The 16,991-nt window shown below is 44.2% G+C and overlaps 1 protein-coding gene across 15 annotated transcripts in view; it reads right to left on the bottom strand.

Annotated features, from left to right (window-relative positions):
- foxp2 (forkhead box P2) overlaps positions 1–16,991 on the bottom strand; it is a 121,770-nt gene that overhangs the window by 58,003 nt on the left and 46,776 nt on the right. For 13 of the 15 annotated variants that reach the window (XM_029760868.1, XM_029760875.1, XM_029760876.1 and 10 more), the window contains one exon: positions 7,291–7,477. The exons of the other annotated variants lie outside the window; for them this stretch is intronic. In XM_029760868.1, coding sequence (XP_029616728.1) covers positions 7,291–7,467 — 177 coding nt within the window. In that variant the 5' untranslated portion in view covers positions 7,468–7,477. The remainder of the gene's footprint in view (positions 1–7,290; positions 7,478–16,991) is intronic. 15 annotated transcript variants of the gene reach the window in all.

The raw sequence follows: 16,991 nt of genomic DNA, 5'->3' as shown, positions 1-16,991 counted from the left end.
TCCACTGCTATCACTGATCAATTCAACCCCAGTTAAGTTGTCCCAGTGCGGGTAAATAACCAGTGGTTAGGGCCTTGATGAGGATTGGCAGGCTGCTGGGGATGGGGAACAGAGAACAGCTTCATTTAGAGGGTCTGGCTGGTCTGCAAGGCTGGGGTCCTTTGCTGTAGGTCTTCTACTCTTACCTCCATATGGCCTCCCTTAAACTGGGGTGAGACCAGACGAGAGGAGACGAGAGAGACACCCAGAATGGCTGATGAAGTGATGAAGACGTCCGGGCCAGAATGACAGGAGAGGAAATGGAACGGGGAACGTCAGCGGCTAAGGCCTCTGGACCAATAAGGGGCGCTTCAAACGAAAGCCCGCTAGTGAGAAAGGCAGACCGTAAAGCCAGAGCTAAGTGACATGTATGTCTGTTTGAAAAGCCTCTTGTGTATTTGGCGAGGTGAGGCCTGGGCTTATTTACTGCGTTTGTTCGAAAGCCCTGAAGAGGAGAAGAGCAGCCAGTTGAGAGAGGAAAAAGGCCCCTACTACATATGTATACAGCGTTGGTTGGGAGGCTGTGGGCGGATGATGAGCATCCCTTCCCTTAGCAGGCTTCCAGCCACAGCTTTCAGGGGGGAATAGACCATTCACATATTCAGGAGAAAGATTCTGTTCAGAGTCACCTGATAGTGTTCGTACATAAGAAGTAGAGACTGCTAGCTGACATCTGGTGTTTGGTCAATGGATTGTGGAAACTGTTGGGGTTAAGAAAAGGGCTAAGGACTGCGGACACTGGAGCTGCCTACTTCTAGTCATCCCCTTTAACAAGATTTGGATCATTTTAATATTTGTTACAGGAGGGAAGGAAAAACAACAACTGCAAGGCAGGCGTTTCGGAGGCTGATTTTTGACTATTCATGGCTAAAGCGGAGAGAAACTGTAATACTAGACATGCTTGTTAAATTCACAACGCTCCAAAGCTGCCTTCTAGCAAATCCTGCCTCTTGGTTGTCAGCTTAACACGTAGGGCATATGCATATGTGTTATTTCTAAGCTCTGTTAAATGGATAGCGGTGTCGCAGGCTATCAAACGTCTAAGCCACTTGCTTTGGGGAATCGCTTGTGTAAGGCAAGCAGCAATGCATTACTCTCTACAACTGCATCTTTAAGGCCGTCCCCCCCCCCTTCCCCCCAACAAACTCTACATCACGAACCCAGGCATTATGTATGCGCCTTCAGTGACCGGCCCCTCCACCTCGCCGTATTAACGACCTCCTAGTCTATTGTTAGTCAATGACAGGGGAGTGGCAACAAACAATGACAGAATGCCTGTTTCAATACAATTATTGTTACGGGGTGAAAAATCTGCGATGCATTCTTAGAGAGAGGAAAAAAAGCCATCTGCAAATAAATGATTGTTGGGCATTGAGCTGTAGCAATAGCCGGGGGCTTTACGGAACCAGGACTATGGATCGAGCACTATTTATTTCCCGGTCGTAGGGAGCGGAGCAGGGCGGTTTAGGAGGCATAAAAGGAAATGAGTTGTGAAGTGGCCATTGATCCTGACCTGCACTGGCTGGCTGGGTCTTATTTATAAAGAGAGGTTAACCCTGGCTCTAATCACTGGCTCTAACCTACAGCAGTCCTAGCAGTACTCTAGCACTATGGAGTAAGATGAGCGCTGCACTGCTGCTGTTTTGGATGTAGCCTGCACTTACTCTCATCTTGCTAATGCTAAGTACCATAACATCACATAATAATATGGCACCTTCAGAAATATAATGCTAACTACTTTTCTGGACCTCACCCCCACATGTTCTCTGAGAGAGTGGCAGCTTGTCATGAGTGTGTGTGTGTGTGTGGGCAGTGACACGTTCGGTGACACGGTGAACACACTCTCCTGTCGCCAGGTCCCCCCGTCCTCCCCCTGCCCCTAACCTGCTGTGTTCCACCTGTGATGCACCTCAACCCACACGCGCACCGCTCACACGCGCACCGCTCACCGCTCACACGCCCACCGCTCACACGCGCACCGCTCACACGCGCACCGCTCACACGCGCACCGCTCACACGCGCACCGCCCACACGCGCACCGCTCACACGCGCAACTCCCCTCACAATTGCACCCAGCTGCTCAAGCATAAAATGCTCATAAGTGTTTGTTTCCAGCAGATTTCACTCCTCTCCCTTTCTGTCTCTCTCCTCTCCCCCGCTCCTCCATCCCCACTCCTCTCTCCTCCTCGTCTCTCTTTCAAAGCCTTGCAGCTTGACATTTCCGTGGGTCTCAGGAGACCGGGACGTGAAATGGAGTTACTGCGGGAGCCACACTGTAAATTCCATGAAGCCACATGTAACGTGTCTTAAACACAGATGGACACTCCAGGTTTAAAGCAGGAAAAAAAGAAGAAGAGCGAGGGGTGACTAGAAAGATAAAAGAATAATACTCCTGTTTTGTCTGGGGAGGGGAGCAAACAGCAGCAACGTCGTCCTGTCTGTCATTCACATCCTATATCTTGAGTGTCATCGACATAGAGGGGAGAAGGACGAGTCTATATGTCAGGCTGTATGTGCAGTACTTAAGGGATCGTCTGGGAGATAGTAGTGAAATATTCGAAATGAAATGTATAGCTATACCCACTATAAATAAGTGGGGCATGGAGCAGGGAGGCACGGGCCATCCTTCGACTGTGGAAACAGTGATGGAGAGAGAAAAAAAGAAATACGTCAGACATAAACTGTGGGTTCCTGTCACTTTCTGCCTTTCAAACCGACACTCTTATCTCCATTTAGAACGATGACTACACACACCAGCCTTCTCTTTCCAACTGTCCTTTTTCAAGAAGAAACCCTTTATCATAACCTGGCGGAAAGCACAGTGTAGCCTGATGGTAGACTGATGGCGAGGTGTGCTATTTACACACTTGAGTCGGGCAGGTCTGTAAAGATAAACCTAATGAGGTTCTTTGTGTAAGAGTGCAAATGAGAGTCACCTCCCTCACCGGGCTCCAGAGGGGAGAGAAACAGGGTGATTAGGCCTTTCAATTATGCTCAAGGGCAAAGCCCAGATTTGCATCTGAGGGGGGGGGGAGAATCCTTCTTTTTGTTTGTCCTGATGAGCTAGGATGGAGCAGATATATACAGCATCCGGCATCACAATCACAGTGACTTTTTAATGTAGCACTGCCACCTCCACCTCCACCATTTTCCCTATAGGCAAAGACCCAGAATATGGATTGTGAGGAAAACAGAAGCCCTGGCAAGCTGTTGTGTACAAGCGTCTCGAGCCTGCATCCTCCTGACTGACAGTAATTAAAACTCCCAGCGGTCCCCTGCACACCTGATACACACGCACACACACACACGCACATGCACGCGCGCACACATGCACGCGCGCGCACACACACACACACATGCACGCGCACGCGCACACACACACACACACACACACACACACACACACACACACACACACACACACACACACACACACACACACACACACACACACACACACACAGAGAGGTCTGATTGTTAGGTGCTGATGGGAGAGCTCTCTGTCATTAGTATTGCAGCAGTAGATGGAGAGTGTTTACTTGTGAAAACCAACAAGCCGAGGCCCAGACACACTAAGTGACTGTTTAAACTCTGTTCCCAGTAAGGAACGTGCTGATGTTCCCATAATGTATATAACACACATACACATGTTCACAAACACAGCGGCACTGGAAACGCAGATGGAACCACAGATGTGAAAAGACACCTTGTGTTGTTCTGTTTTAATGGGAATTGTTTGACAATTAGCCAAATAAACATTTCACAAATACGGATATGCACAACTTTAAATAGCTCAAACAAGAGTGATTTATTTCAAACCAGCCATTAAATCCATTGAGAAAGTGTGGAATCCTTAAATTGGCAGAGCATCAGGTACTGGTGACAGATAAACTGGTATGGGACAGCCAGGGGGACTAGAGCTGAGGTGAATGGTCCTGGCCTCCGTACATAACAGGACAGTTCATCTGAATGAAAGAAATATTCATTTCCTTCCTCTACAGTCATCCATTTTCCTGATAAGGTCCATATAGATTATAGGCCACTGCAATCAACTAACAGCTCCATTAAAGTACATTATGGTATGGATCGAGCAGATCAATGCAGAGCACCACGTATCCTCCTTTTTTATCGCATATTAATACATTTGTACGACCACAGCCTTATAGGTTGATTTAATTCATTATAAAAAAAACACGCGAGCAACATTTCCGAGTGCTTTTATCGTCATGGTTTCGCATAGTAATTAGGCTGTATGTAACATGCATCAGTGTGTGGGTTCCTGCGCCTAACTGGCAAATTGCAATCAGATACACAGGACATCTCATCTACAATCTGAAATCAAATTAGACCTATTTAGGGGAGACCTTGGGAATATGGTGATGAGAGGATTACATAATGTGGGATTGAAATTCAGCTGTGACACGGGAGTTATTTATTATTCAGAAAGGCTTCTTACGTGGCAATGACATTGACCTTAGCGATCCACCTGTTTAGTGAAATGCTTTTAATCCCTTCATATTAATGCAAACGCAAGCATGGAAATTATCTCAAGGCTATCTTGTTTTTGATTGGGGAAGAAAAGTAAAAAAATATATAATGTACACATATAACCCCCCCCCAAAAAATGTTTTTCTCTCCCCTCCTTTTGGCCAAAAAGTAAAAAAGCTCTCGTGTACATGTTGATTTGCGTCCTTCAAGAAAATCAACAAAAAAAAGAGAGAAAATGCTAAAATACCGTCTATCTAATTCTAGCTGTAGGTGGTGTGTTGCGATGACCGTGGAACAGCTGAACCCAAAGGGACGGTGGAGAATTCATCAGTGCTTATTAATCATCCTCTCTAGCACCATGATGAGAGAGTGGAGATTCTATCAGCTCCTTTTACACCCACTGGAACACTCAATGTCATTCCAAATACAGTATGTCAGAAAATTCAACTCAGGCTCTCTTCAAAAGTGCTGGAATACACTTAGATAAGCATTTTCATGCACATACGGTATAGTACAATCCATGCTGTATGTACGGATAAAAATCAGCACCTACCTAAATCACGTTAAAGCACGCACGCACGCACGCACACACACACACACAACCCTTTATACCAATCCACTAACCACTCATAAACAACTGTAAGCTTATGCTAACCAATGCTAACCAAGGTAGAGGCATCCTCTCCATACGGACAGACCAGACCAGAGGGAGAGCGATGTGAGCCCAGCGCCCAGAACAGGAAGTGTGTGAAGTTAACAGCACAAGGGACTCTGTTTAAAAAAGGCCTCGGGAGACCTGTTAACTGGACCACTCATTTCAATGTGTCTGTCTCGCCACCGAAATAAAGCTGCTCTTTACAGGAGAAGATTGTCACATCGCTCCACATTTCCCCTTCACAATGTGCCCGTCTCAACAACTTAACTAGATACTTTATGCTTGCGTTGCTCTTTCCCTCCGTGGCTCTCTTTTATGGCTTCCCACTTCCTTTTGTCAGTAAATGAGTTTCTGACTAAAGTTAGAAGATCTGTTCTCGCGTTTTAAATTGCAGCGATTTAAGCGTTAGAAGGAAATCATCATAGTGAAATAATAACATGAAACATCATTATAACATAATAATATATTTTAGAAAATAATAATAGTACGTCTGTAAAATGGCAGTGAAATAAAACATTTTTACAAATAGATGACATTTGTTTCTACTCTTTTGACCTTTTTATAAATGTGTCCCAGCACCTCTATTCTACTCCACACACCCGACACTAGTGAACGAGCGCAGATAGATTTCCAGCCCTTGGCACACAGGGCCCTATAGCAGGATATAGGCCTATGGTGAGATATACGGTCAGTATGTATCTGCAGTCCTCCACAGTAGGACAGGTTAAAACATAAAAGAATAATGAGAGAAGGAGAGAACTGACCCCAATCAGCCGTCTGCAGGGAGAGAGACAGGCAGTGTGATGATGAATAGGGGGTGAGGCGATGGTGTCGTGATGCTGTTGTAATCACCAGCTGGAGCATCGGGGGTGGTGCGGGGCTGGGGCAGGGGGGTTAGGCGGGGTGTGGGGGGGGGGGGGGGGGGGGGGGGGGGGGGCGGGGGAGGACTGCAGGACATGCCTCATTCTGCTACACTGGCTGCACCCCCCCCCCCCCACACACACACACACAGGCACGACTTAACCACAGGGCTTCAGCTGCCTCCACCAGCATGCGCGTACACACACACTAACCCGGACACACACAGACACAACCTCACACATGTAAAAAAATACAGAAACATTCTCACAGCAACACACAAAAAAAAAACTGTTACAAGTAGACAACACACACAATCACACACTCGCAGGGCTCCGAACACAAAAGCAACACGCATTGTTCCAAACCCGCGGCGTTGGCCTCCTTAAGCACGGCCCGACCTCTACCGCTGCTCTTTTGGCAAACTGTCAAAGCCATCATTCACCATGAAAAGACACGAGCACTTGACTCCTCTCCTCAACAGCGCCTGACTCTCACAGCTCCCACACAGCAGCCACAGTCACGTTGAAATATCACACAGCAATCAATAAAATCGACACCGTCGACAGAAAATAAAATAAAAACGCACCTACATTCACACAACAAAAATGTATGAATTCTTTGTTAATTCCACAGGCCAGATGAGAGACGGTAGTCAGAACAGAGATCATGCAGATTGGTTCTTTTAAAGAAGTGGGTCCCGGTCAAAGGTTTGCCTCCCGGGGATGTGGCAGAGTAGAGTGGATGGCTATAGGACCGAGTTAGGAGGCCCTCTGGTGGCTACAGCTGTGCCACGGCTCTCACAACCACACACAGGGCACTCACACACAACGGCAGCGGCAGCCGGCTCTGTACGTCGCTCCCTCTCTCTCTCTCACACACGCACACACGCACGCACGCGCGCACACACACACACACTCACACGGCCTCAGCTGAAGTGTGCTCTCAACACAGCACACACACACACAAATATCAATAAAAACAGCAGAAAACACAATTAAACACCAGCGACAACTACACTACACGACCTCCAGAAAAGTACTCCTCAACAGCAACACGACAAAATCAAACACAGAAATGCCCAAACACACAATCAACAACTATCAATAAAAACAGTCATAAACACACACACAAAAAAAATCCAGCAAATAAAAACACAACCTTATTTCTATACTAAATACACCGTGTCATGTGCCTGTCCCCTATGCTAGCAGTAGGGCATTGTGATGTGCAGGAGAAACACAACTTACCTGCTGTTGTTGGAGATGCAGCAGCTCGACTGTGCTTACTTCGCTGCTCGTGTCACCGCTTGATCTTCCATCTCTACTGCCAGCATCTAATTGGCTGCATAGGCTGCTCAGGCTGCTCATTCCATTTTGACTCATTGAACTGTTGCTTATTGTCTCTGTGGCCGACTCCTGCATCATGACTTACAACCTAGAAGTGATTAAGAGGCACCAGTTAAGGCTCTTGTTACAACCCTTTTTTCTTCTCTCTGTCTGTCTGTCTTTTTTTTTTTTTTTTTTTTTTGAAGCTCCTGTTATTATCAACGCCCGGTCCCACCGCAAATTAAAGCATTTAAGAGGGGGAGGGGGTGATGCAGGAGGAATTATGCATTCATTGTGTAAATGAAGCAATACAAAGAGATGCACGTCCTTTTGGTCTCTCTGTAACGGAGGTGCAGAGTCTAAAGTGTTTTAATCACTAGAATTTAGGCACAAATAGGGCCTCTGCTGCATTACGCACACGTTGGGAATATATGTGTATGGGACACTTAATGTATGACTGTATTATTTTTTTAAAAATGGAGAAATACTTTTTCTAAGGGAAGCATAAAAATATATACAAATACACACGCAGTCAGACACACACACGCCCCACACACGCACACTTCTTTCTTTTACACGCTCACTCACTTGATATATCCTCACCCTGTCTAGGCACACACAGACACAGACCCTCCTAAACTATTCCCCGTCTTGATTCTGTCAGGGTTTTAGTGCGAGTCTCGTCTGAACGAAGTTGCTTAATGACGCACAGCTAATCATGCAAAATTAAAATGTGGCACAGGAGGAGGAGGAGGTGGGATCCAAATCACATGGTATCACCCGGTGATAAATGATGTAATAGGCTTCCTCTCCCTTAGCTGTGTCTAAATAAAATGTGCCTCCGAGGCTTCCATAGAGAAAAATCTCATATGTCACATATTGGCTAGATTTTTTTTCGTTCTTTTTTAATCAAACCTCAAATATTAATTTATTTTGGTGACATTTAAAACATTTACTGCTGTTCTCCACGGGACACAATTAAACTGGTCCGCGAACTGCAATCAAACCATACAGTGGGAGTCGACGAGACGAAGACTTAAGCCTCCAATTTTAACATGTGCAAATAAATGTAAGATATTGAACTAATTTCACCGGCAATCTATTAGATATGAAAAGCTGAGATGAAGGAGTGAAAAAATATATTATTATATATCACGAATATCACTAATGATTGTGCTAAAAACAGCATCAATTATGCATATTACCTCCTCTCCTGTAATACATTTTTTTTAAAATCATTTTAAATAATTTTCCCTGCATAAATGCTTGGTTGGAGCAATGTGGAGTCTTGCCCAGGATCAGTGGAAATCCTCCCAATAAATAAAATAAGTCGGATCACACTGACTGACCCGACACAACATACTGTTCGAGGTGTGTTCTGCATCTCTAATGCCACTCTGACGGGGCCCCTCTACTTGACAGCCTCTCCCTAATTAGCATATTAATTAAGGTAGTACCCAATAATTCAAATGTATCATTTTTGGGGATTAATATTTCAGCTTCGCTTCAATAAAATATAATGTCTATACCATTAATGTAGTCTGTATGCAATAATTATATTTCAAATCGTTATGTATGGTTATTCATATTCAAATAATATCCATTTTTATATCTGCGGTGGTACAGTACTGCCCTCCTCCCTTTCTGATTAAATACACCAATTGTGTCACATGCTTAGGCTGAGCAATTAATACTACGTTTTGATTCAGAACATCCTGTACCATGAATGATTTTGGATTGAGAGATAATGCTGATAAAGAAAGGCTATACATACTCACTCAATCACTCACTCACTCGCTCACAAGCACATACACACATGCCTGCACATGCACAAACGTACGTGCTCGTGCACACACATACACATGCACAAACACGCACACGCGCGCGCGCGCACACACACACACACACACACGCACACGCACGCACACACACACACACACACACACACACACACACACACACACACACACACACACACACACACTACACATTGACCTTAGAAGGGATACTCTAACAGCCCCTAATGTTTCCTCATTAACTAACATGTCTCCCTCTTCATCATGTAGCAAACACACAACACTGGCCATCTCTATCTGGTGGGAATATAGATTTCCTCTGTTATACTGTCGACAACGGGACACATACAGGTTAAAATGCCCCCAAACTGACTACTGAGGAGGCACGGTGGGGTGTCATTTGAGATGTGCCCATAGACTGTACGCCACTCTGCAGCGTGTCTTTCTTGAGTCGAAACACAGATCCCATCTCCATGTATGATACAGTGAAATGGTATCCATATAGAGCCTTCCCTGTAGCTCAGTTGGTAGAGCATGGTGTTTGCAACACCAGGGTTGTGGGTTCGATTCCCACGGGGGGCCAGCACGGAAAAAAAAAAGAAAAGTTAATGTATGAAATGTATGCATTCACTACTGTAAGTCGCTCTGGATAAGAGCGTCTGCTAAATGACGTAAATACAGTGAGCTCCAAAAGTATTGGGACCGTGAATTTTGTTGTGGTTTTGGCTCTGTACTCCAGCACTTTGGATTTGAAATGATACAATGACTATGAGGTTAAAGTGCAGACTGTCAACTTTAATTTGTGGGTATTTTTATCCATATTGGGTGAACCGTTTCAAAGTTTTAAGGAACCAAAAGTATTGGGACAAATTCATCTAATATGGGTATTAAAGTAGTTGGTCCCATATTCATAGCACGCAATGATTACATCACGCTTGTGACTCTACAACCTTGTTGGATGCATTTGCTGTTTGTTTTGGTTGTGTTTCAGATTATTTTGTGCCCAATAGAAATAAAATAGTAAATAATGTATTGTGTCATTTTGGAGTCACTTTTATTGTAAATAAGAATAGAATATGTTTCTAAACACTTGTACATTAATGTGCATACTACCATGATTACGGATACTCCTGAATGAATCGTGAATGATGACGAGAGGTTAGCATGTCTTGGGGAATGACATTTGTGCACCATTGTATCATTTAAAATCAAAAGTACTGGAGAACAAAAAACGTGTCACTGTCCCAATACTTTTGGAGCTCACTGTATATGAAACAGCAGGGCACTAGTCTTCGAAAGCCTGATAACTATTTCAGAAACCAAACGTGCCCACCAACTCTGACGCCAATTCATTATCAATTCACAGCTCAGGTAACAAAACAGATTCTGCTTCTAAAATAACCGCATTCTCACATCAGTAAATGCCATTAGAACGACAGGGCCAGGCTGTGTAACTGTGTGATGAGGGGCAGACCCAGCCACAAAGCCAGCTAACAGCAGACAGTCTTTAAAGGATGTCCAGGGTGCAGGATAAACAGGATACAGGCAGAACAAACAGGAGCAGGAGTTACACAGAGCAGGGTGACAGCTGCTCCGGCCACAGTAAATAAGCAGTGAACAAGACGTGCTTATGAACAAACACTCCCTGTTAAAACAGGCACATTAGTGGTGAGAGAGAGAGAGAGAGAGAGAGAGAGAGAGACAGAGGGAAGGAGAGAGGGAGAGATGGGGGGGGCAGAGAGAGACAGGGGGAGGGAGAGAGGGAGAAATGGGGGGCAGAGAGAGACAGGGGGAGGGAGAGAGGGAGAAATGGGGGACAGAGAGAGAGAGAGAGACATAAAAGGAGAGACCATGAAAGGGGGGCAGAGAGAGGGGGAGAGAGAGAAAGAGAGAGTTTGAGAGCGCGCGGGAGAGAGAGAGAAAAGGACATAGTGAGAGGGTAAGACTGGCACAATGTATGACACCCAAACCAGTGATGAATCTCAGCCCAAGAAAGACAAAGCAGCAGCCGAGATCATGCGGCTAATAAGTATTCAAATTAGGCATACATTTTACATGCTCAAGGTTTAAAATATTCAGAGAAAGACCGCCTGATTGCCTTTACTAGGATTTTATGAAAATTCGAATGGAGATTTTTTGGGGGAAGTGCGATGGATGCGAGGAAAACTTGAAGATATATAATATATATAAAATAAGGATATTTTAATGACATGTTAATACAGTGAGAAGCATTACCTAACTCAACTTAAAATTGGGGATTTTGAAATTAAACCGATTCGATTTTTATTAACCCACAAGACAGGTTCAATTTACTATATGTAATTTACTTGAAAATGATTCGTAAATCATAAAACAAACTGAACTGGAATGAGAAATATGGTTAAAAAGAAGGTGAATCCTCTTCCACCTATCAAATGTTGCTTAAACGAGAAACAAGGGAGATTCATATTGTCATTTCAATCAAGGAAATGCAGAATATTAATACAATATCCATCTTAATCATGAACATGGTAGAAATTCTCCCTCCTCCACAAAAATCTGTGCATGTGTCTAACCGATGATAATGATAATAATGACAATGCAGATATATGCTAATCATATTCTGAGAGATCAGATGGTGCTTTAACCTTAATGACAGCGGTGAGACAAATTAATTAGCCATCTAAAGGCAGCATTCAAATCTGCCAATTAGAATGTCAATTAGAGCCACCCTGGCTGCAGACCACAGAGAGAGGATCTGACTGTGGTGGTGACTGCAGGAGAGTCAGGGCTCACTGTACACATTGAGAGAGATGGATAATGACAACGTACAGCACCAGAGGGTAAGTGTGTATCGGTGTGTGTGTGTCGTGTGTGTGGCACGCTTATGCGCGCACGCGCGTGTGTGTGTGTGTGCATTAGGCGTACATGTGTGTATGTGAGTGTATGTCCATCGCAGGTCTTCTCCCATGTTCCATACCCCTCGGGGGTACCAACCAGTCTGCCATGGGATCAGCCTGTCCTAGAATCAACTAGACCGGAAGCATCTAGTCCTCCACCCGGTGTAACAGTATTTACTGGACTAGCGCCATCCAGAGTCTATGGGCTATGGAGGAGTTGAACAGTGCATGAGTGAGTGAATAAGGCTCGGGGATGTCTGCCTCTTGCCTGTGTGTTTGACATCCCTTAAATTGGTAGTGTCCTGCATTTTAACACACCAGCTATTTCACGCCATTTCCTCAAGCCATAATCTTCCAATGAGGAGTACCAGACCACATATTATATGAATCAGTTACACAGACAAAGACTGTTATTGCCAGCGTAATTCACCGGTAATACTATAGGTGTACAGCTAGGGAGGGAAAAGAACAGTCATACAAAGTGTTTAAGGGGAGATAGTGAGAGAAAACGGAACTCTTTATTTTATCCGTCTGCGGGTCAAAGATCACGGATGACTTCAACGTTCCTATTACGGGGTCTGATAGAAAAAGAGAACCATTTGAGATACAGTGAGAGAGACACACTATTTGCGAATCTTTAAAGTCACTTCTCTTTTTTTGGTCTATTTCCCCCTGTAACGGTGACTTGCTTGCTACTCCTCTCCGGCTGAGTAAATGTTTGCTCTTGAATTTTACGCCGTGCAAATCTGTCTTTTCCATCAGGTGAAGAATCCCAGACAGAATCCTGACAACGCATTCCGGGCTGAGATTGTGAATTTGTAGTGAGACTACTGATGTGGGAGGACAGAGACAATTCACACACACACACACACACGCACACACACGCACACACACACACACACACACACACTCAAGCACACACTCACACACACACACACACACACACACACACACACACACACACACACACACTCAAGCACACATTCACACACACACACACACACACACACACACACACACACACACACACACACACACACTCAAGCACACACACTCACGCACACACGCACACACACACACACACACACACACACACACACACACACACACACACACACACACACACACACACACACACATTTACCTTGCTTTAACAGCCCCTAATGTTTCCTCATTAACTAACATGTCTCCCTCTTCCTCAGGTACCAAACACACAACACTGGCCATCTATCTAGATGTACTGTGTTATACTGTCCCCTATTTGACACATAAAGGTCTCCATCTGCCCCAAAACTGAACCGAGGTGACAGGGTGTCACACAGGCTGCATCTCTTATGAAATCCTGTTCCTTATATAGTGCACTACTTCTTAGTGGACTTTGTCGTGCACTATAGGGAATAGGGTGTCATTTGAGATTTGCCCAGGATTCAAATAGCCTGAGTGTACAGGATTCCACTCTGCAGTGTCTTCCTGCAGTCAGGAACACCGATCCATTCTCGTTGTGCCTGCATGATACTGTACATGAAACAGCACTCCTGTCTTAATAAGCCCGATGACCATTTCAGAAACCAAACGCGACCACTAACTCCGTGATCCAAGAAGTCTATTCATTATCAGTTCACAGTTCAGGTAGTAGCAATTCTTAACGTTACATTCACTGGGGAAAAAAAGAATACAAAAATGACATTTCACCGTCTGTTGGCTCCTTCCGTTCAGATCAAGTCAAGATATGGATACCATTTCAAATAATCACATATTCTGTGCTCCAGTGAAATGAATAAATCATTGCCATAAGTTACAGCGCATTCAAAATAAAGAAGTGCCGGGCCCTGGTTACGCTCAAATATTTAACACTTAAGATTGCTTAATAAATCAAAATGACAGATATCAACCACTTAAAACACTGGCTTTGAGCTGGCACTTAGAAAATTATAACACCAACCCCGAGTTGAAATAACAATAAAAAGAAAAAAAAAAAAGAAAAAAAAAAGTTTTATTTCATTTGAATGTTACCACTCAGCTCGTTGCTTACATAAACCCTTACACGTGACCAAGATGATTGTTTGTACTTGAGGTGAAATTCGCTGGTCGAAGCTCCTCGCTCCTCGCAGCCCAAGGAAGTCACTTGTGGTTTATTGCTACCTCTCCCGAAGCCCTAAGCAGTGAGCCAGGATCAGGGAGAGAACAGCCACTGCTGAAGTTCTGTTCAACACAGCTACACTAGTGGAGATTAAGTATAGGCAAGTCAGAGCAGACCTAGCCGCTTCAGAAACTAAAAGCTTCCTTTTTGGCACTGAAGGGACACCATAAAGAGCATTAATGACTATTTTTAAAACCTGTGTATAATGGTAAGGGTTTCTCCTTCAGATAAAGGGATTTCAAAGTGACTCACAACGGAACGAGAAGATGAGATTGCTTTAGGGGGAGAAATCATATTTACAAAATCAGGGGTTGGGAAAAAAAATGGAAAAAAAGGGATGAATATGAATGAATAATAGACTTAGCTTTTTTAGGATTAACATTATTCTCCGAAACGGTATCACACGTCATTATCGGCAGCACAATGAGACCATGCTCAGAAAGCCTCAGCCATATTTCAATTCATCATTTTAGCTGACGATAAATAGTCGTTCCCAGTCATTCTGTGGAGAGAATGTTCCGAACTTAATTCTGTTCTGTTTACATTAAGAAGACGAGACAGAAAGAATGAGATAAAGGGGAGAGTACGCAAGTGTGTGTAAGTGTCTGGGAGCATGTGTGTGTGTGTTTTGTGTGTGTGTGTGTGTGTGTGTGTGTGTGTGTGTGTGTGTGTGTGTGTGTGTGTGTGTGTGTGTGTGTGTGTGTGTGTGTGTGTGTGTGTGTGTGCGTGCGTGTATGTTTTGTGCCAACGTAACCAAGGAAGTCTGCACTGTACTAAATGTCCTAAAGTACATTTAAATAATTCATATTACACAGTGTCTTGCTCTGCAGTTTGATTCTCCATTAAGACAGTGTGTTTTAATACACAAAACAATGGCTAAATATTCCAGTTAATTATCCAATTGGTTACAAATCACCATAAATATGAAAACACTCGATATAAATCAATGATAATACATAAAAAGTTCCGGGGAAATAAATATTCAACTTGGTCTTTAATTATATCTGAGATGAAAATCCACGACATTCTTTAGGTTTCCGGACGTCAATGGAGATGTACACCTGTCTGTGTATGGAGAGTGTCTTCTCTCTCTATCTCCCTCTGGGTCTGTAATACACAGTAGCAGAGCACTGACGGGAGGAGGAGAATCTAAGTCCTCATGTGTGGTTAGTGCGTAACATCTCCTCGTAAGCTGTTCCCATATCATTTACATTTTACCCATCAAGCACCTCCTTCTGCGAGGAGGAGGAGGTGGCACCAAAGTGGGCGACCACGAGCAGACAGTGACGAAAGCTCATCAAGCTAGGCCCTCGTTTGCATTTTGGGAAATTCCCATTAATTAACTTAAGCCCACCTAATCACGAGTAATTGACCTATAAAAGAGAAGGCCCCATTGTCTGCTCCAATCATATCTACAGAGAGGAAGCAGCGGTGTTGTGAAGCAGGGAAGAAAGAACTTTCTTCAGAGGCTGGAGACCTGTACATCCATCTATCTACCAGGGACTATTTACCCAACTCCTCCGACGCATATTTCATCTCTCGTTGCATTTTTCTGATGTAATTATCTGCCGTGACATGGTCTGCTTTTGTTGCTGGGGCCTGAGATAAAACAAGCTGTGAGGTGAGATGGACTTCCTGACTGATGCAAGCAACAGAGAGGTGCTTACGGCTTCTTCTGAGGGAAGGTGAGGGGGGGGGGACAGAGGAGCTAACGACGGTAAAGCGGACGGAGGGACAGCGGGCAGAGCTGCAGCGAGGAGAGAGGGATCCAGCCAGAGTGATACAGAGACATAGCTCATTGTGACGTTTCTAGTTATTTCTGGCTGATTAGGGTCATTATGTCCCCGGCCTGATTTATGTTGTCATTCCCCCTCACCAGTCCTGCATCGATAGATCTTAATGAATTGGTAAATAAGGGTGAAGATTACACTTGACAAGACCCCAACATTTCTCATTCATACCGAGACAAGATTTATGTAACCAATTAGGTCCATAACAGGGGAGATTGGTCAGGAGAAAAATCATCTTTTCAGAAGAAAATTACCAGAGTCTAACCCTGGACAAAACAGATAAAAGGGAGTCTTTAACAGTGGCTTAGTCACACACCAAGCAGCCAGCTGGAGGTCTCCAAACGGAGATCACTCCTGCCCCTCTCCGGATTTTAGGAATTGATTTAAAAATACTACCAGCTATAGCTACCCGCCCCACTACAGTACCAGCTACAGTTACTTTCCATTTTAAACACAGCCAGCTAATCACTCTAGACCCCATCTGCATAATTTCCAAACCATGGATGATGGAATCAATAGATACAAAATTAAGCTCTCGCCCAACAAAGGATCCACTTTGATGTGCAAATGTGAATTCAAGGAGGTACTTCCCCCCCTCTCCCTCCCTCTGCCCCCCCCCCAAAAAAAAAGAAAAAGAAGAAAAATAAATACAAATCAATCGTTTCTACGGAGACTTCACTTAACGTTTGATATGTCGATTGAGGGATAATTTGCATTTTTTCAATTATTTAATTTCCACATCCTACAATTCTAGGAATCAGTTGGCACCCTCTTTTGCCATTAAAATAAATAAAAAAATCGGATAAAAGTGCTGATCATCAATAGCCAACGACACAGCCCGGGACGATCCAACAGTGAGTGAGAGTGAACAGAGGTGGAAAATTACAGTAAAGTGATGCCGGAGCCGCTTCGTTTCAGCTCTCCCCTTCAAGCACATGCAAATGAGCGTGGTACTGCTTAACTGCATCATTTATGTGGATAATAGCGGCATCATCATTACGGGACTCAAATTAAATTA

Source organism: Salmo trutta, chromosome 8, assembly GCF_901001165.1.
Source record: "Salmo trutta chromosome 8, fSalTru1.1, whole genome shotgun sequence".
NCBI classification, from domain to species: domain Eukaryota; kingdom Metazoa; phylum Chordata; class Actinopteri; order Salmoniformes; family Salmonidae; genus Salmo; species Salmo trutta.
Note: the sequence above shows the minus strand (reverse complement) of the source record. Positions and strands in the feature narration are given on the sequence as shown.